Here is a 20,990-nt window from a genome sequence, read left to right as displayed (position 1 = left end):
CTATCTTCAACATTCCTTTCAATAAATGAGGAAGATGAGTAAAATTGTCCCAAGTCACACTAGTACCTTCAGCACCCATCCTTACCAAAAAATCAACTGGAGCATTACCTTGTCTAAACACGTGGGAAATAAAGTAGTTCAAACCTTCAAGAAAGCCAAGAATTTCCTCCCAGAAATCTTCAAAGTTCCAAAGTCCACAATGTGATTTATGTACCCATTGAACAATAATTAGAGAATCTAATTCAATGTCAACATGAGTTAGACCCAAAGTATGCACATGTCGCAACGCAAAAAGAAGCCCCATCCCCACAGCATAATTATTCGATCCCAGACCTAAAGGTTTTGAAAATCCTCTTATATAACTTCGAACGTTATCAAATACATCATTTGTTTACTAAAAAAGTACTTGATGATGATCGGATGACTCCCAAAATGACATGTTATATTTGCTCATCACTGCACACGCCCATGGATTTTAAATTATAATGATCGCCACCAACATTAGCGAGTATTTTCCAAAAGTCGCTTGATTTATTTGCTACATTCCTTTCCCATTTTTGTTTTCATTTTTATAATTTAGTTTTCGATGAGAATTCTCCCCTCAATGATCATCATGTCAGATTCAAATTATCAGCGCCATTAACTTGGGTTCCTAACTATGATTACCAACTGCAATTGATCATAGCAAACGAATTAAGTGAGCTATTATAATTTATTTCCATGATTGTGCATTATTTTTCTCGTACACGTTCGCTACAAAACCTAACAGTAGTTTGTGTTACAAGACTTGGTGTTGCAATATATGACTTTTCTTTTTTAAATGGATTTAATTACTTTTTCATGTTATTGTTGGTAGATAATTTGTATCTTTTAAAAAAAAAAAAATAGCTGAACATCACATATTCAAGAGTGACCACCTCCAAAATTTATTAGAATCTCTCACTTGTGGCGGAAGAATACCGTGAACACAAACCAAGGTCACCTTAGAGTTTACAAAAAATAACACGATCAAACAACTCTAGTGCCCAAAAATAAAACACAGAAACAAAACCAAAAAACCTAAAAACACAAAACATCCACCAAACTCATAAGCTTACACCAACTCTAAATTATTGGTGCCTAATATAGGGAAGACCCCATTTATCAGTACGTACAAGGCCACAAAAACGTTTCTCTCTAAACTCCTCCCCCAAAAATTGAAATGCCGACCCATCACCCCCTCCTTAGCAAGAAAATCTGTAACCATGTTTGCTTCTTGATAAATATGCTGAATACTGACATTCATCAAATGAAATAAATGAATTGCTTCTTTCCAAAAATCTCATAAATACCAAAATTTGCACACACCCAACCAACAATCAGCATCGAGTCTGACTCTACCAAAAAAATCTATCAACCCAAGTTGATGATACAACTTTAAACCATCAAGGAAAGCCCGACATTCAGCAACGTTATGAGTGGCATATCCATAACAATGCGCAAATCCTGCAATAACGTTACCATGGTGATCTCTAATGACACCACCCCTCCAGACATACCTGAATTACCACAAGATCCTCCATTAATATTTAACTTTACTGACCCCACACCCAGCCTAGTCCAAGTAATCTTCTTCACCTCCCTAGTACTCATCGGCTCCACTGGATAGTGTAGTTCCTGCAAGATCAAAGCATCTCTTCCATTGAACTTTTTCAGTTTCCTCAAAGAAGTTGAAAGCTCCACAAAAAAACCTTTAACGCATTGCATAATCTGTTTCCAATCAACAATCCCCCCTCCATACGTGCTATACATCTTGCCCTCCAAATAGACCATGTAATAATAATTGGCACAACCCCACAAAGCCAACCCACTTGAGAAGAAGTGGATACCTGTAGCCACCAAACATTAACAACCCCTTGCCAACTTCTCAACTGCGGCATCCTGATCCCAAACACCCAAGTAAAAAAAATCCCAGACCCTCCTAGCCCCTTCCCCATCACACAAAACATGATCAAGTGTTTCCATCTGAGCAGCAACGCAGCAATTACACTTTGATACAATCGGAATACCCAGCTACCTAATCCTTTCATCCACCAGTAGAGCTTGAAGACGAGCTCACCAAACCATAAACAACATTTTCTTTGGTACTTCATTTTGCCAAAGCCATTTCCTCCACAAGCAAATTGGACCCCTGTGCCTAATTAATTCCTAGGCAAATTTAGACATAAATTCCCCATCATCGGCCAGCTTCCATACATAGAAATCAGTTTCCCCTCGTAGCCTTAATTGGAAACTTACAATTTTCTCCACCATCTCCTTTCCAATGAGCTACCACAATTTAGACAAATCCCAACCATTTCCAACAACCAAATTCCGAATTCTCAAATACAGATCTCCAACCACCACCTCCGAATCAGTAGCTACACCATCCCCCATCCAATTATCAAACCAAAAGCTTGATCACCCCCTCGAATTAAGCACCTAGAATTACTCAACACCATAGGGAACACCCTTAAAATACCTCTCCAAAATATCAATCCTCTTCTAGACAAAACCAACGACACAAGATGTGAATTTCCCACGTACTTCGCCTTAAAGAAATCAGCCCACAAAGAACCACCCTTTAACAACTTCCAAACAAATTTCATGAATAAGGCGTTTTGAACATCCGAGAGATCCCAAATTCCCAATCGTCCTTCCTCTACCGGAAAGCAAATCCTCTTCCATGAAACCCACTTTCTCTTTTTAACCTCCATACTCGAACCCCATAAAAAATTGGCAAAAACCCCCTTAGCTCCTTAACTACTCCTTTTCGGTAAATTTAGCACAGAAAGCAAGTGAATTGGCAAACTATTTAACACAAGTTTCAAGAGGATAATCTTACCCTCCCAAAGGATAAAAGCTTTCCTTTCCATCCCGCAAGCTTTTTTTATGCCTTTGCCAACAACGGCGCAAACATACACAACGTCATACGGCCCACATATAACGACACTCCCAAATAAATACAAGGCCACGATCCTTCGACGAAACAAGTTAAACTCTTCAAATTTTCCTTTCTAGGCAATGTAAAAGATGAAGAAAAAACTATAGACGATTTGCTTGAACTAACCTCTTGGCTCGACATCTTCTCATATACCTTCAAAATTCGCATAGTGTTTCAGATTGAATCTCTACCACCATTCCAAAATAACAAGAGGTCATCAGCATATAAAAGATGGCTAATTACTCTCCCCACCCCCCACCCCCATCTGCTCAAACGGCTTTATTCTCCCCAATAAAAATTCTCGATTAAACAAATGAGACAAAATTTCCTCCATCAAAATAAAAAAATAAGGCAATAATGGATCGCCTTGACATAGGCCCTGAAAGGATCTGAAAAAGCCCTTCGAACTTCCATTTAGCATTACCGAAAAAATCGACGAGGAAATACAATTAAAAATGATAGATCGGCACTTCTCAGAAAAACCCTGCCTCTTCAAAACCTCCATAAAAAATCTCCAACTCACCCGATCATATGCTTTCGCCATATCAATTTTAATCATCACCTTCTCACCTCTAGATTTTCGATTCAGCCCAAGAACCATTTCCTGAGCAATGGATATATTATCAAAAATGCTTCTTCCACGCACAAAAGCAGCTTGTTCTGGTGATATGATCCCCTCTAAAATTGAAGCCAGTCGATTCATCAGCAGTTTCAATAAAATTTTATACACTACCGCACATAAACTTATTGGATGAAATTGAGAAAAGGACAACAATAGGCTGTTTCTTCTTGGCTCCTTGAAGTTTCTTCAGAGAGATATTCAACTCTGTATCAGATTCATAACATTTCCGAACCAACTCCACACCACCCTAACCTAGTTCATCCTCTGAAAAAGAATGCTCCAAAAAATTATGCACATCACTTTCCCCTCCTCTGCCATACTCCCTCCTTTCTATCAAATGGAACAACTCAAACTCCATAGCTTCATCAATGACTTTAAGCAAACATTAGGGGCTCAATAGACCATCACACGAATCCTCTCGATCCTTTCTATTGGCTTCTAGTTCAGATTGTTCAAACCAATTTTCCCTAGTCTTATCATTAGCCGTCACTGACCCTTTCTTCTCTTGCAGCATATAATCTTCATTCCCAGCTCCTTTCTCATCAGATTGTACACATACTCCGATTGTTTGATCCCCAGAAGTTACCTCCATTGCAGACTGAACATGATCACAAACCTGACCAAATCCATCCACATAGAAAACCTCCGAGACTGCCTTTGCCCCCTCCAGGCAGCACTTCTTAATACCTTCCAGCAAGACCTCTCGTCTAGAAGGCTTCACTCCTACCCCTTCTTCTTCTTCCTTCTCTGGTTCCCTCACCCCCATCGACTGCCAAACTTGTTTCAATTTCTCTTTTCCTCCCTCAACATCATTCACTTTCATCTTCCGCTTCCACTCTCTCAACCCGACCACATTTATTCTCCTGGTGCCCCTATCTATGACACCTCGAACAATACACGGGAAGAGATTCATAAACAACCACATGGAAATGACTGTTCGCCACACCTGGAGGACCAATCCAAAATGAACGCCTTATAGGTTTAAAGACATCCACCTCTACACAAATTCTCATCGACTCCAAACGCGTGACACACGCCATTGCATTATCTCATTTCAGAAACCTTCCAAAGCCGCTCCCAATACTTCTCAAAATAGAGACATGAAAAAATTGGGTGGCAACCCCAATAGCGTTAACCAAACCGACACCATTGGAGAATCCTCTTCTTCTCTGAAATCCAAAGTCCAATGGAACACCTTATATGAGACACCCACCATGTCTGAATTTCCCCTCGCCATCACCTGAATAAAATCCTCCTCATTCGCCAAACGAACCAAAACATTCCTAGGATTTCAAAGTTGCCCCACCACAGGAATAGATTTTAGACCCCACCGATTTTTAATAAAACTTCAAATATTATCCAAAGAAGGTCTCCTATGAAGAAATTTTAATGCCACCGAAAAACGAAATGACTCTGAAGATTGTTTGATTTCTGCCTTAGAGAACAGAGAAAACATCTCACCCTCGTTAAATCTGGGCTCCCTCAAAGGCAGATCTACTTCTGGAAGAGGTTGCAGCCATGAACCCACAATATCGGCTAGAGAACGACCAGACGATGCCGCTCTCGTCAACACCACATTCTTATTCTTCTTTTCTGTATCCTGTCCTCCCATAAACGTCAAAGAACCATTTGCTCCCTCCGTCTGCCCCATGGAGGCGACGACCGAAGCCATACGAAAGGCCCTAGGCGCTGCCCAAACCCGAGAGAGAATTTGGGACATGCCACATCACACCCAAACCCAAACCCAGATAATTTGTATCTCATAATTACAATAGTTGAAATACTATAATTGAAAACACATAAAACACTATATATCATATATAGATATATATATATATATATATATATATATATATATATATATCATCCTCTCAAGGACTTAATTATCAGTGTATTTATGATGTCTTGGTTTCAAAGGAATATTCCATTAGTTTGTTTCCCGTATATATAATGTGACTCAATTTGTGTAGAATCTCCTCGGCACTCAACTGATCCCGACCACTTAATATTAGATAAGGAAAATAATTTAGTAACAAAAAGATTATATAAAAATAAACTCATAAACTGACGTGATTTAATATGTTATATCAGATTGTAAATTTATTTTTATTGTAAAATAGATCTAATAAATTCTATAAAATTACGTTAGTTTGTAAATTTATTTTTATATAATCTCTTTGTGTAAGTAATCGTTATCATCAGACAATAATAATATTGAGGGTGTTTCAGATTTTTGCAGGTCTGGAGATTCAAGACAACATGTTTTGAATTTTGAATGGTTTACCAAGACCGGTTCAAGTCTTAAATATTTTAACGAACGGACCATAAGAGCTTCAAACTTTGTTGAATATAAGGAGTCTGACTGCTTCTACATCGATCTCGATCCTGTTTAAATTAAGCTCTGATGACCGTTTGCGTGTGAACAAGGACAAATTAGTACGCTACTGATCAAGGCTTGTAATAAGACTTGACTCGTTCTAATTACTTCGTTACCAATTTATTGACCCCAAAGGTACGTTTATATTGTTACAGTTATAAAGAGATCATTTTATAAAAATAAAATTATAAATTAATGTAATTTTATATAAAATGTTAGATCTATTTTAAAATAAAAAAAAATTTACAATTTAATATATCACATTAAGTTACATCAATTTGTGAATTTACTTTTATAAAATTCATTTATAACTAAAATATTTATGTTATAATTATAGTTATAATTGATTGAAACATTCCAACAAGTTTGGAAAAATTAGCAGGACTAACTTGTACTTCAAACAACCGTCTGTGCTTTTGGCCATTTGCATTTTTCAAAGTACTAGATGCAAGTCAGTATGTAGATTCTGAGAATATTGTCGTTTAGCGGCTCATGCACTACACATAATATAAGTCAATTTAACGCGGTATGCTTGAATTTTAAAATCTGTAATACTTGGAGATATTAAGATTTAGTAATATAATATAAGTCAATTAACGGTTTAATAATTTGATATTTCTAGATTGGAATCTAGAATATTTAATTAACTAGTCAACAATATGCATGCATTTTTCTTTCTAGCAAGAATATTATTTATATATATATATATACATATATATTTTCTTGCCGCTCCTATATATTAATAATGCATGGTACATAGGCTAATTTCCTGTCGCATTGAAAAAATATTGAAATATTTTATTATCAGTTGCGTGCATGCATATATATATACCAAACAGAGATGATTGAATATTTATATATATATATATATATATATATATATATTGAGTATTTTTCTAATGACATGATATATTGATCGAAGATATTTCTTATATCATCGATATTAATATTATAATGATCAAGCTAGAGATGCTGAAATGGTTTAAGATTATGAAAACACCCAAAGGATATATAAATATTGCAATGAGTTTTTATTATTATAATTATTAACATAGTAAGTCAGACTTCAAAAACAATGTCTACAAGAATGTGAGATATTATTGCATGATTCCACACGCTCTCAAAATTCCTCGAAACAGCGTGTTTTCTGAAGCAGCATTCTCGGTGGATCGAAAATGCATCTATATATCAACATATATATATGATGATCAGATGCTCTTTCTAATGATCATTTGCTATATAGAAAGAGAATGTCTCATGTACCAATAATTAAATTAGATAATTAAAACGGAAACAGTTGCGACAGTCGACGCCCAACAGCAAGAATCGCAAATGCCTTTCCCACTCGTAACAGTTACCGCGTTTCCCAGACCCTTGCCTTTCTTCTTCTTCTTCTTCCCGGTAGTACTCTTGATATGTTGTCTTCTCTGTGCCTCCATTAATGGAGCTGAAGCCAACAACAAAACAGTGATGAGTTTGGGTATAATCATTGACGTTAATACCCGTATTGGAAAAGAAGAGAAAACAGCCATGGAAATTGCAGTTCAAAACTACAACACCAATTCAAAGTCTCACCAAGTGTCTCTTCATTTCCGGCATGCTCTTAGATCAGTCACTTCTGCTGGTATGTTATATATATCTACTACTTCAGTGCTTTTTTCAGACGAGGTGTTCGAGTAAGCACGATTAACATACAAGTTATATTATACGCTATACTTTTATCTCACTCTCGTTTCGTAGTGTTCATGCGAAATATATTGATATATTTTGTCATATCAACACAATAAGACGAGTTTAGACTAAGAGTAGTGAAAATGCACCAAAATAATTATATTTAAAAATATATATCAACATTTTGGTTGCAGCAGAAGAGATGATTAGAGACCAAAAGGTAAAAGTGATTATAGGCATGCATGCATGGCCGGAAGCAGCTCTAGTAGCCGATGTTGGAAGGCAAGATCGTGTTCCAGTCATTTCGTTCGCAGCACCAGTCATTAACCCGCCTCTAATGCCACTTCTTTGGCCTTTCATGATACAAATGGCCAAAAATGGTTCTGAACAGATACAATGCATCGCAGATATTGTTCATGCGTACAATTGGCAAAGGGTCATAGCGATTTACGAAGATGAAGGATATGGCAGTAACGCCGGCATGTTAGCACTATTATCTGAGGCTCTACAAAATGCTGGCTCGGAGATTGAGTACCGTTTGGTCCTCCCACCATATTCTTCTGTGCCTGATTCGGAAAGGGTTGTCCAAGAAGAGCTAATTAAGCTACTGAAAACACAAGCTCGTGTCTTTGTCGTCCTTCATTCATCATTAGAGATGGCAACTTATTTGTTCAAAGAAGCTAAGCATATGGGACTTGTCGGGAGAGACTCAGCTTGGATAATCTCAGACAGCATAACAAGTCTGCTGGACTCCGTGAACAACTCCGTTATTTCATCTATAGAGGGCGCAATAGGAATAAAGACTTATTATTCTGAGATTGGCAATTCCGAGTATCGAGATTTTTATGCCCATTTTCGGAAAATATTCAGAGCTGAATATCTAGAGGAAGATAACTTCGACCCTGGAATTTATGCTCTGCGAGCGTACGATAGCATTAGAGTTGTTACACAAGCGATAGAGAGAATGGCTACTAACACCAGCAATCCAAAGATATTGTTAGATAATATGTTATCGAGCAATTTCTCTGGTTTAAGTGGAAAAATACGTTTTGAAGGAGGCCAGCTCTTAGACAGCTCTACACTGAGGATCGTAAATGTGATTGGGAAGAGATACAAAGAAATAGACTTCTGGACACCAGAGTTTGGCTTCTCATTGATCAGCCCTTCTATAGAAAAAGGTGAGCAGAAAAATGGACGTGGTAATGTAGATTCTAACTCCGTCAACACTTTGTCCGGTCCAGTAACTTGGCCAGGAAACTTGAAACGGACTCCAACAGGTTGGGAAATGCCTACCGATGCAAAGCCACTGAAAATTGCAGTTCCTGGCAGAGCAACGTTTGATAAATTTGTGAAGGTTAAGTATGGAGAGAAGCCAAATCAGAACAAATATGATGGCTTCTGCATCCAAATTTTCCATAAGGTACGAGACCTTTTAGGGTATCATCTTCCTTATGAATTTGAGGCACACAATGGGAGCTACGATGATCTAATTACTGGTGTCTATAACAAGGTAACAACTTTTTCTCTGCCATTTTTCATGTAGTTGTTTTTGTACTGTAGAAACTAAATACGTACTAAAATTATTCTCCATATAAACGACGCCTCGTTCTTTTAGAAACCACCATCCGATTTACATTTAATATTGTTCAAAACTTCTCTGATAAGTCATTTTAAATTAACTCAGAGGGACAAAGAGACCCTTTAGAAGAGCAATTAATCAATGACTAGATACAAAAGAAGCCCCTGCATGTGAACTAATCCGACTCGTTTTTGATATTCTCTTTTACTCGGGTACAATTGTTTGTTCTGATTAAGATCTTATACTTGTCATGTTGGTCGAAAATTAAATACAATAAAAGACATACGATGCTGTAATTGGCGACTTCACCATACTAGCCAAGAGACTGCAGTACGTGGATTTTACTCTTCCATATGCCGACTCGAGTTTGGAAATGATGGTACCGGCAAAACCTGAATGGTCAGCATTGATGTTTACAGTGCCTTTCACCTGGGAATTGTGGGTAGTCACTGGTGCCATCTTGATCTACACAATGCTCGTAGTTTGGTTCCTGGAGCACCAATCCAATCCAGAATTTAGTGGACCATGGAAGAGTCAGATTAGCACTTCCCTATGGTTTACCATCTCCTCTCTGTTCTTTGCTCATAGTATGTATCAATTTCAGTATAGATCCTAAGATATTCTATTAGGCTTTACTTATGAATCGAAGACTCATACCACATGGTTTGATGTTGCAGGGGAAAAAATCCATAACAACTCCACACGCGTGGTTATTGTAGTTTGGCTCTTTGTCGTCTTGGTCCTAACATCGAGCTACACTGCTAGCCTGTCTTCAATGCTCACCGTCCAACAACTTCAACCAACGTTTACAGACATTCAGTCGTTGAAGAAAAACAACCTGAAAGTTGGTTGCAGTGGCAATTCATTTGTAAGGAAATACGTGGAGAATGAGCTTAACTTCAGTTCAGAGAATATTGTGGATGTCAGCAATGAATACATGTACCTTGAGGAATTCCAATTCAACAATATAGCTGCTGCCTTCCTCGAACTCCCATATGAGAAGGTTTTCCTCAATAAGTACTGCAAGGGATACAGTGGCACCATGCCTGTCAACAGATACGGTGGATTGGCCTTTGTGAGTAGTTAACTTTAAACATTACACTAAAATTAAACCTTATCAATTTTTCAAGACTTCTGAGTTGACCACTCTAAAATGCTTCTCCATGTTTTAGTTTTATGCATCTGAACACTTTTCAGTATGCTTACCCAAAAATAGATTTTTGAGTATAAGATACATGATCATGACTACTGTGAAAATGCAATCATTTCATGCTTCGCAAAGAAACAATTTAGTTCTGATTTCTATTCAGCCTTTTCCTGCATGCATACATTATTGTTTGGACTTGTGAGCAGAGCCAATAAAGGATCATTTTAGACTACTCCCAAAAGTTTTAACTTTTTCTTGTTAATTGTCTTTTTCGATTCTTCTCAAAAGGTTGACAACTGTTTCATGTTCTACAAGAAAACCCAATAGTAATTCTTGATCTCTTGCTCCCTCTCTTAGGCCTTCCAGAAAGGGTCGCCAATTGTCAAGGATTTTTCTGAAGCCATTCTAAAGCTATCTGAGAGTGGAGAGTTGAAGTCACTGGAAGATAAATGGCTGACTCCATCACATGAGTGTTCAACCAACTTAACTTCCCACACACCTAATAGCTTGAGACTCCAGAGCTTTTTGGTTCTTTATCTAATATCTTTCTCCACATCTACCATTTGTCTTCTGCTATCCCTAATTCATTTCCTTGTAAATCATCGGCGACATCAAGATGCTTACGAAGGAAATGTTACTCCAGGTGACGAGAGCGTTTGGAAGAATGTGGTTAGACTTGTAAGATACTTTGAAATCCATAAGAGAGGAAGAGATGAGGGCGTTTGGAAGAAGGCGGTTGAACTAATAAGACAATTTCATACCAAGAATCCAGGAAGAGCTCCAATTCTGGCAGGCGCATGACATTGAGTAGTACTGCCGAAGAAGGGACATCGAGTGTAGTAGAAGACGCATCGAATTTGAATTAATCCTCTTCAAGGAAGGAAGTCATTAGCACTTCTGATACTCTTAACGCACCGTTACATCTCGCCTGCCCGTATTATATGCTGGAAGGGCAGAACTCCTTACTAAAATAAGCATACTTTTATGATTTGGGTATTTTGAGTTATTGTCTAATTAAATAGTGGACATACAAAATGCTTTTAGTCATTATCTTCTCGTTATCTTACGATGTATTATCAAATGATTAGAAGACTATTTGTACGTTACGTCATTTGTTTACTAATCATTTAATTTCACATCAAGAAATGATGAGATCGGGACAACGGTTAAAAATATGATAATTTCACATATGTTTGTGTATGTATCAAGGTAAGTATGTACAAAACGTTTAATTTGTGTAAAAAGAAATGCACCCTCCGTCTGTTGGTCATGCACATGATCAACTTGTAGCATTTCAGCATGCGTGGTAGGCAAGGAGTGACTGCTCATGATGACTTCCTCCCTCGAAGGGCCTTCCTTCGCATCCAATGTGCCTTTCTTTTGTATTATGAATGTTATATTTTATGAAACATATTTTCCCTTTTGTTAATAAATTATATATGTGCAGGCTAATTTTCCGTCCACTCCCTGCCAGAAATATTTTTAAAATAATATATATTATATTTATTATTAATAATATATTTTAGGATTTATTTTGAAAATTATGAATTATTTTAGAAATAGAGGAATTATAAAAAGTTATAAGCTTATTATGCTTGTATGATTTTGGGTCCACATACTATCGGAGGCCATTCAGTGGCTTACAAGTACCACTGGGACTCGAACCGGTACAAAACTGTTAGTGGAGAAGCGCAGTGATCATTGGACCGAGTCAGACGAACACATTGCTTGGCATTAGTTATGATAAATATAGATATTTGGAACAGATGTTAAAGCGACGAATGGTTTGCATATTTTGACTATCTATAAATAGATCTATTGGCTTACGAATTAAACAATCTAATAAGGAAATTTCAAAGTTCTCTCTCTCCTAAAAGTTTTTCGTTTCTTCATATTATTTATTAAGATTTGTTCATTTTGTAGAGAATAGATTTCTAATATCTTAATTGAATAGTAAATTTTAAGGATATTCGGAGTCTAATTTCATATGCACTTAATACAGTTAGACAAACAAACTTATTCTAAACTTCATAGTATCTTGGAAGCAAATTCACTTGTAACCTATATGCATATTGTTATTAATTGAGGTAAATATTATCTTAAAAAAAACGACATTATAACATGCTTTGAAGCAAATTCTTTTCTCTCATTATTTTTTGTTTTGAATCTTCAAAACCTGTCAATATATATCCACAGAATGGAGATGTTTCCTTGGCACCAAATCAAAGCCAAAAAATATATGAAAATTCGATCGAACACAAAAAAAAGTACTATATGTATGACTCGAATATTTCATAGTTTTAATTAGACTTTGCGCGCGCCATGCACGAAGAAAACGCTGTACTTAGCCATTGCCGGACGTATCTTCCACTGTGATCAGTAGAGTTTGCCGACATGATATTATGCACAAACCAACAGTCGTGTTGAAGTCCCTGCCCCAAGCAAGCAGTCAACAATGACTGCTTGCTTCTGAACCTTCGGCACTCAACGCCCAACACCCAGCATCCAACGCTCAACTGTCCATTGAATGCAAATAAATGTATTCATACGTGAAGCGAGTCGCCTATAAATTGAGGCATTCGTCGAGAGTCTCAATTCACACCCAAGAAGAAGAGAAAAGAGAAAGAGCCCAGAGAGCTCTGAGAGAAAAGAAGAGAGTTGAGTTGAGTGGAGTGTGATCCTCCTCCTCTGTAATATTTTCTTGTGTACCACTATTTAATTAGTAAAACTCTTTTCTGTGGATGTAGGCAGTTGCCGAATCACGTTAAATTATTAGTGTCACTAAGTGCGTAGAGTGTACTCTTTAATTACCGCTTTTATCCCTTCCGCTGTGTTGATTTCTCAACAAGTAGTATCAGAGCGATTGTTGGGAATAGTTTTTTTTACAGAAAACTCGTTTTTAGTGTATAGCTCAGTTTTCAAATTTGAGCATACCACTGTGTTCGTCTCATCGAGACAAGAAAAGCGGTGAAAACCAGAGGCCGGACGGACGCCGCACGCTCCCTCATGCGCCGTCTGAAGATAGGAGAGTGAGCCCACTATCGACACGCGCCGCACACGCCCAGGGAGGTACGAGCGCGTGATACTCACTCTCGGCACGCGCCGCACGCGCTCCTGAGAGAGTCTTGCGCGTGAAGTCCACGCGCACTTGAATCCAGAAGGCACGTTAGATACACGCGCCTACGCGTTCCACGCGCTCCAGTGAGGTTCTGGCGCGTGAAGAACACGCGCCTAGGTGCTGTTAGTCGCGCCACGTGCCGCACGCACGACAATGTTCCTGTTTTGGTTCTTTTGCTCATTCATTGTGCTATCTGAGTCCGATTTTGACGAAACAAGACTCGTTTCCAACAAAATCAAACGTTCCGGACACAACGGTGCTGTCCGTTTTGCGATATTCCACTTTAAAGATCCTGTGTAACGCCCCGCACCCGGAAGGGTCAGAGAATTACTACCTGTCACTTACAAACCCGTCTCTCCAAGCACTTAAAACTCCATGGACTTCATGATTAGCACACAAACTCATATTTTCCAAATAACCATAATACAAACTCCATAAGTCATCATTTCAAAAACATAAACCAAAGGGGGTCCAAAATCTCCCAATAACCTCAACAAAATTAAACAATACATCTTTAGGTCTCAATAGGTCCAAACAACATAAAGTACTTCAAATACTCAAGTTAAATCCATCTACTAACAATGGTACTCTTAAGTACCCAACCTTTCATCCATATCTAGCCAGCTTCAATTCTATTCCTGACCCCCAGCTGGGTAATCAATGTCATCTAAAAATATATGAAGATAAGGGGGTGAGTCATCCACAACTCAGCAAGCAGAGAACATATACTAGTATGTAAACATGAGCTAATTTTAGAAAGTTTAGTATGCAGAAATAAATCATTTCATTTTTATATACACATCTCAAAACGTATTATCAGGAAAAATCAGAGCTACTTTTAAAATCTTTTCATACTCATAAACCAAATTCATATTCAAAAGCTGCTTTGGCATAACGTAACTGCACATCTTATCTTATTATATCATATCATGTCACATACCATATTTAACCCCTGTGGTAGGGTTGTGCTATCCCCGGTGGCCAAACCAGACAGTATCATGTTGTGAAACTTCCCCTTTTTCAATCTCGGAGCCCCGAGTGTGCACACAGGAAAGAACACGTAAAAGATCACTTTGTTTCCAAAGTCGGTGCATTCATATCATATCATATCATGTTGGTACCAACCATATCACGTGAACCTGTATCATCATATCAGAACCATATTCAGAATCAGATTCAGAACAGATAAGTATGCCAAAATTTTATCATATCCATATCATATCAAAACACGTACGAAACATATTCATATCATTTCCATTTGATCAAAAACAGATCCAAATCATTTCATACCACATGTATGAAATTCTCAATGGTATCATATTCGCTCTTTTGCATATTTCAGAAGCATGTCAAGTATTGCTCATGTCTATACATTTCATGTCAAAACATTTATTTTCTCTTTTATCCGTATCTTATGATTGAATGCAAAACATACACTGAAGTTGTTTTTCACCTTTTCATTTTAAAACAACATGCACATTTTTACAAGCTAACCTCAGTTCATTTCTTTTTATGCAAATCTAGCATAGGAACCCCGCTTACCTGGGCTTCTTAGCTTTTTCAAAAAAAAATTCCCAAAAGTGTCGAATAAATACTAATCTTCACCTACAAGAAAATCACGTAAATTTTTATAAATTTCCAATCAATCTCGTATTTTGATATTCAATCCTAAAACTTCTAAAATAATCCATTTTTAATTCCTCAGACCCAAAATTCTCATTATTCCTGAAATACCAACATCACGTTCTAAACTCATCACTATCCAACATCAAAACTCCGACTAAAAACATTAAATTCCAACTTATTTACAATTGAGATCTTACTATAATTTATAAAACTAAAACAACATAACTATATCGAGATCATCATAAGTAGAAAATCATACTTTTGTTTCTTTTTTTTTTAAATATTCTTTTAAAAGGATTTAAAAATTAAGATTTTGCATTTGCCGATCACTTCAAAAATTCATCAATATTTATATGAAGAAAATATTCCGTTAAAATATCAGTCTCTTACAAAAACCAACTTCACAATATAAAACCACACGTTGCCGTCCAAATAAAAACATACTCTGTAACCCACGTAATATATTCATTGATTTCAAACCCAAAGTACATAATATAAACTCATTAACTTGAACACCCGAAACAGTAACTCTGGAGTAATACTATAAGGGGTAAAAGTAATATTACTTCCTACTATAGTTAACGTAATTACACACATATATATATAGACCATAAAATGAACTACTGGAAAAACAGAAAACAAAAACGTAATAGTAGTGCAGCGGCAGCACTTACGGGAAGGTGGGGGTACGATGGCGTGGAGCTGGTGGTTGGCTACGGCGGAAGGGGTCGCGCTTGGTCACTGGCTGCGAGAGCAAGAGAGAGAGAGACAAGTAAGAGTGGCACACGGTGAGAGAACAAGGGAGAGACCGAGAGAAAAGGAACTCCAACCGGAAATGGCGTGAGCTTACCGGGGGCTAGAGGCGGCGTGCGACGGTCTGGGATGATGGGAAGTCCTCGCCGACAGTTTCTGTGGAGGCACAGCGCGGAGGAGCTCACGATGGAGGGTGATTGCAGCGGCTTGGAACTGCTCTGTTTTTTACAACTAAAACAGAGTATTTCGGGGCTGCAACCAAGGCTATGGCGTTGGGTGGCAGCACCATGTGGCTAGGCACGGTGGACCGAGGGTGGTGCGACGACAGCTTGCGGTGGCTTTGTACGGCTGAGCACGATGGTGAGGACCGGACTAAGCTTCAAGGTGATGGGTGAAGACCGGATGGTTTGGGGTGGCAGTTTACCAGGTGCAACCCGAGCCTTCGGTTTGGTGTTTAGCAGAGCAAAGATGGCCTTCTGCGAAGAAGAGAACGAGCGGCGCTTAGTCTAGGGTTGAATATGTTTAACATATATATAAGATAAAAGTAGTAAAGAGATAAAACCTAGAGGAAAAATGATGAACGGACATGCATGAAAATGGAAAAGAAACTGGACGAGAACCTGTGCAACGAATGGCGTGAACCCGTGCGAGCGATTCTGGAAACGTGAACCACGTGCATGGATGGCAGTGGCTGGGTCTTACATCCTGTACTTGCATTTTGTATTTAGAATCAGTCTAAATCCATGGAGGATTTAGCATCAGGCGCCATGATAAAGCTGACTGCCTCAAACTATAGTCTAGAGGCCTTGGATGGAGGGTCTATTGAACTGTAAAGATCTGTCTGACCCTTTAGAAGATGAAGGGAAGAAACCAGATGAAGTTACGGATCAAGTGTGGAGAAAGATGCACAAGAAGATTATCGGTCAGATCAGACAATGGATTGACCATAGTGTTTTTCACCACGTGGCCCAGGAGACAGATGCATATAGCCTCTGAAAAAAGTTGGAGGATATGTATCGAGCTAAGACTGCTCGAAACAAGGCCCTCTTGATGAGACGGCTTGTTAACTTGAAGTTGAAGAGCTTCACCTCTGTTGCAGAGCACACTAGCGAGTTTCAAAACGTAGTTAACCAGCTCGGATCCGTCAACCTGAATCTTGGCGATGAAGAACAAGCCCTACTACTTCTCAGTTCGTTACTAGATAGTTGGGAGACGCTGGTGGTCTCCCTCAGTAACTCTACTCCAGATGGCAAACTTACCATGACGATGGTTAAGGATGCCCTGTTTAATGAGGAGGCCAGACGAAAAGAGACAAGCATGAATCAAACTCATGTCCTTGTCACCGAGAGTAGAGAAAGGCCTCGGGGTGATGATAGAGGGAGAAGTGGAGGCAGAAACAGAGGGAAGTCTCAACCACGTGGAAGATCCAGCAGTAGCAGGAACCAGCAGACAGGTAGCATGAAATGTTACCATTGTGGCAAAGAAGGCCACATAAGGAAAAACTGCAACAAGTTTTTAAGGGAGCAAGGTCAAAGCAATAAGCTGAAGAAAGAAGATGGTGAAACCCTTGTCACTCTTTCAGGAGATGTGGCAATACTCTCCACCAGTGACGAGACGTGTCTGCACGTTGCAAGCCATGATGTTGAGTGGGTGGTAGACACAGCAGCATCATACCATGCCACTTCCCATAGTGAATTTTTCAGTACGTACAAAGTAGGAGACTTTGGTACGGTAAGGATGGGGAACGCCAGTTCCTCGAAGATCGTGAGAGTTAGCGAAGTGCAGATAAAAACCAACGTTGGTTGTACCATGGTGTTGAAAGATGTTCGACACATTCCTGACCTTCGACTCAACCTGATTTCGGGAACAGCCCTTAATCAACAAGGCTATGACAGCTACTTCAGCAATGGCACTTGGAAGCTGTCACAAGGTGCCATGGTTGTCGCCTGAGGACATATTTGCGGTACGTTATACAAGACCCATATGAAGATTGGTACTGATAGCCTCAATGCAGTGAAAGACGAGGCATCACCAAATCTGTGGCACAAGAGACTCGGACACATGGGTGAGAAATGGTTGGATACGCTTGCGAAGAAGGCACTCATAAAAGTTGCCAAAGGAATAGCGTTAAACCCTTGTGAGTATTGTTTGTTTGGCAAACAACGCAGAGTCTTGTTCAATTCCTCTACGAAGAGAAGATCAGAGTTGTTGAGTCTGGTACACTCTGATGTATGTGGTCCCATGGAAGAAGAGTCATTAGGAGGTAATAGATATTTCGTGACATTCATTGATGATGCTTCACGAAAGGTCTGGGTATATGTTTTGAAGTCAAAGGATCAAGTCTTCGAGCACTTCAAGAATTTCCACACCCTAGTGGAAAGAGAGACGGGAAAGAAGTTGAAGTACTTGCGAACGGACAATGGAGGAGAATATGTTTCCAAAAGGTTCGTTGCATACTGCGCTGATCACAGTATTCGACATGAGAAGACGGTCTCATATACCCCTCAGCACAATGATGTAGCTGAAAGAATGAATCGGACTATCATTGAAAGAACAAGATGCATGCTCAGTATGACCAAGTTACCAAAGCCATTCTGGGGTGAAGCTGTTCGTGCTGCCTGTTACCTAATCAACAGATCACCTTCTGCACCACTGGAATTTGAAGTTCCTGAGAATGTTTTGTCTGGAAAAGATGTCTCTTACTCTCACCTGAGAGTGTTTGGGTGCAAAGCCTTTGCACACGTATCCAAGGAGCTGAGACAGAAGCTTGATGTCAAAACAACTCCATGTATCTTTGTTGGATATGGAGATGAAGAATTTAGATACAAGCTATGGGATCCAGTGACAAAGAGAATTGTCAGAAGTATGGACGTTGTGTTCCATGAAAACCAGCATATAGGAACTGAAGCTTCCTCGATGTCAGTAGAGCTTAGTTCCTATACACATCATGCACCATTACAGTTTGCCACAGATAATGAGAATATGCATGATCGAGATCCAGAAGCAGAAGAAGAAGAAGCTCAGGGTGTCGAGCAGGGGGAGCAAGAACCCTCTCCACCAGCAGCTGGTATACCACCACAAGGGTTAGATGGTGATGAACCTACTTTGGTTGATGAAGCTCAACCAAGAAGATCGGCAAGAGGCTGCCTACTGATTCCGTCGATGAGATATCCGGAATCAGACTATATTCTGCTTACTGATGAGGGGGAGCCGGAGAGCTTCCAGGAAGTTCAAACTCATGCTGATAGAAGCCTATGGGTGCAGGCAATGCAAAAAGAGATGAGTTCTTTGTAGAAAAATCAGACCTATGAGTTGGTGAAACTTCCTGAAGGAAAGAAAGCCCTAAAAAGTAAATGGGTGTTCAAGCTGAAGAAAGATGGCCAAGGAAAGCTGATAAAGCACAAGGCTAGATTGGTTGTCAAAGGATTCCAACAGAAGAAGGGAAACGACTTTGACGAGATATTTTTCTCGGTGGTGAAAATGATGTCAATCTATACTCGGATTGGTAGCCAGCTTGAATTTGGAACTCGAACAGATGGATGTGAAGACAACCTTTCTCCATGGAGATTTGGAGGAGGAAATCTATATGGAGCAACCAGAAGGGTTTGAAGCTCCAGGGAAAGATCACTTAGTCTGCAAGCTAAAGAAGAGTCTCTATGACCTCAAGCAAGCGCCGAGGCAATGGTACAAGAAGTTCGACTCATTCATGATGAGTCATGGTTACAAGAGACTTGTTGCAGATTAGTGTGTCTATGTTCGAAGGTTCCAAGATGACAAGGTCCCAGCACAGCAACTTTTGGGCATGAAGATTGTTCGTGATAGGAAAGTTAAAAGAGTGTGGCTATCACAATAAAAATATGTTGAACGGGTCATCAGACGTTTCAACCTGGGAGATGCTAAGCCAGTCAGTACTCCACTTGCAAACCACTTCAAGTTGAGCAAGAGCTCGTGTCCTTCTTCAAAGAAAGAGATTGAAGAAATGGAAGCAGTCCCCTACTCTGCAGCAGTAGGAAGCCTAATGTATGCAATGGTTTGTACCAGACCAGATATTGCTCATGCTGTAAGTATGGTGAGCAGATTCCTTTCAAATCCAGGAAAGGATCATTGGGAAGCAGTCAAGTGGATTCTCAGGTACCTAAAAGGTACATCAAAGATGTGCTTGTGTTTTGGGGGAGCTAAACCAGTTTTGGAAGGCTATACAGATTCAGATATGGCAGGGGATCTGGATAGCAGGAAATCTACTTCAGGATTTCTCTTCACTTTTGCAAGAGGAGCTATCTCTTGGCAATCCAAATTGCAGAAGTGTGTTGCTTTATCTACAACAGAGGCAGAGTACGTTGCCGCAGCGGAAGTAGGGAAAGAAATGTTATGAATGAAGCGTTTACTCCAAGAACTATGGGTTAGTCAAGAAGACTACACGGTACATTGTGATAGTCAAAGTGCTCTAGATTTGAGCAAGAATTCAATGTACCACTCCCGCACCAAGCATATTGATATCCGCTATCATTGGATAGGCGAAGCGATGGAACAACAGCTATTGAAGCTTGTGAAGATCCATACGAAAGAGAATCCAGCGGACATGCTGACGAATGTGGTTACAAGTGAAAAGCTTGAGTTATGCAGATACATAGCTGGGATGGAGAGCATCTAAGTAAATGGGCATGGAGGGGGAGAATTGTTGAAGTCCCTGCCCCAAGCAGTCAACATGTGCTTCTGAACCTTCAGCACTCAACGCCCAACACCCAGCGTCCAATGCTCAACTGTCCATTGAATGCAAATAAATGCATTCATACGTAAAGCGAGTTGCCTATAAATTGAGGCATTCGGCGAGTGCCTCAATTCACACCCAAGAAGAAAAGAAAAGAAAGAGAGCCCGGAGAGCTCTGAGAGAAAAGAAGAGAGTTGAGTTGAGTTGAGTGGAATGTGATCCTCTTCCTCTGTAATATTTTCTTGTGTACCACTATTTAATTAGTGAAGCTCTTTTCTGTAGATGTAGGCAGTTGCCGAACCACGTTAAATTCTTAGTGTCACTAAATGCGTAGAGTGTATTATTTTATTACTACTTTTATCCCTTTCGCTGTGTTGATTTTCCAACAAATCGATCATTGGATTTGGGTTAATGGAAAGACTGCTTC

At 39.2% G+C, this 20,990-nt stretch overlaps 1 protein-coding gene across 1 annotated transcript; it reads left to right on the top strand.

The window, feature by feature from the left end:
* The first annotated feature begins 7,378 nt into the window (after nucleotides 1–7,378).
* Nucleotides 7,379–11,159, top strand: LOC121267984 (glutamate receptor 2.9-like). The gene is made up of 5 exons (XM_041172076.1): nucleotides 7,379–7,585; nucleotides 7,827–9,142; nucleotides 9,492–9,798; nucleotides 9,889–10,286; nucleotides 10,716–11,159. The coding sequence occupies exons 1-5, from the start codon at nucleotides 7,432–7,434 to the stop codon at nucleotides 11,157–11,159; spliced, it is 2,619 nt and encodes an 872-aa protein (XP_041028010.1). The 5' UTR covers nucleotides 7,379–7,431.
* Nucleotides 11,160–20,990: the final 9,831 nt, after the last annotated feature.

This window comes from Juglans microcarpa x Juglans regia, chromosome 5S (genome assembly GCF_004785595.1).
Source record: "Juglans microcarpa x Juglans regia isolate MS1-56 chromosome 5S, Jm3101_v1.0, whole genome shotgun sequence".
Classification (NCBI taxonomy): domain Eukaryota; kingdom Viridiplantae; phylum Streptophyta; class Magnoliopsida; order Fagales; family Juglandaceae; genus Juglans; species Juglans microcarpa x Juglans regia.
The sequence above is the reverse complement of the archived record's forward strand: the minus strand, read 5'-3'. Positions and strand labels throughout refer to the sequence as shown.